The sequence below is a fragment of the Poromitra crassiceps genome, assembly GCF_964638095.1.
Source record: "Poromitra crassiceps genome assembly, chromosome: 22".
NCBI classification, from domain to species: domain Eukaryota; kingdom Metazoa; phylum Chordata; class Actinopteri; order Beryciformes; family Melamphaidae; genus Poromitra; species Poromitra crassiceps.
This window is the reverse complement of record NC_139647.1, coordinates 23,184,788-23,185,618: the sequence shown is the minus strand read 5'-3', so window position 1 is coordinate 23,185,618 and position 831 is coordinate 23,184,788. Positions and strand designations below refer to the sequence as shown.

General features: G+C 43.6%; 1 protein-coding gene across 2 annotated transcripts in view; it reads right to left on the bottom strand.

Annotated features, from left to right (window-relative positions):
• Nucleotides 1-434, bottom strand: part of blnk (B cell linker) — a 33,424-nt gene extending 32,990 nt beyond the window's left edge. For both annotated transcript variants that reach the window (XM_083658038.1, XM_083658039.1), the window contains exon 1: nt 351-434. In XM_083658038.1, the coding sequence (XP_083514164.1) occupies nt 351-419 (69 nt within the window). In that variant the 5' untranslated portion in view covers nt 420-434. The remainder of the gene's footprint in view (nt 1-350) is intronic.
• Between the last annotated feature and the right edge of the window lie 397 nt (nt 435-831).

Here is an 831-nt window from a genome sequence, read left to right as displayed (position 1 = left end):
CTTAAATAGCTGTCAAGGTAAAGACAAACAGCCTAGATCGTTATTTTATTCTAATGATTCACTTCAACTAGAGAGCCTGGCCTGTATACAAATATAGTCAAACATGCAGAGGACAGTGTGGAGGCAGTGCCAACAACACATATCCTTGTTAGAGATTTGGATTTGTTTCAAGACACCCATCTATATTATCCCCGTGGCCTTATTAAGTGAAGTTAAGTTAAGTTAAGTTATTAGCAGGAGTGACCCCGCTGAAGTATAAAACCATGAGGCGTCAATTCCCATAATAGCCTACACCCTTTTCGAGATGCCAACTTTGATCAGCATCCACAGACATATTTCTTTCTACTCACTTGGCACATGAAGTGGGCCACTTGTGCCTGGCTCCACGTCTCGCACTCGTCTCTGGACGGCAGGTTCATCTCGGTCACAGCGGGGGAGCCTCTGGAGTGGAGTCTACTGCTTTTCAAAGTAACTAGACTGACGCCGATCTGCTGCCACAACACTGACTGGGACAGTGGGAAGTACACACACGGAGGTCACCTTATTAGGGGAACTCATAGTCCCTCTCTCTCTCTCTCTCTCTCTCTCTCGTCCATAAGTAGCTAATGTAACAATTCTAATACGAGTAAAAAAAACTGAATCTGTCCTTAAACACCTACAAAAAGGGAACCAGGGACTTCCTCAAAGTCAATCTATATGAAAGCCTCGTGAAACAAAGTGTCATAATAGTGTGAGTGCATTTTCTCCCACCCCAGCTTGCAGCTATAGGCTATGCTTCATTTATGAGCAGACAGGCTGTATGATTTATATGTATTGTTTTAGCTCTTAACT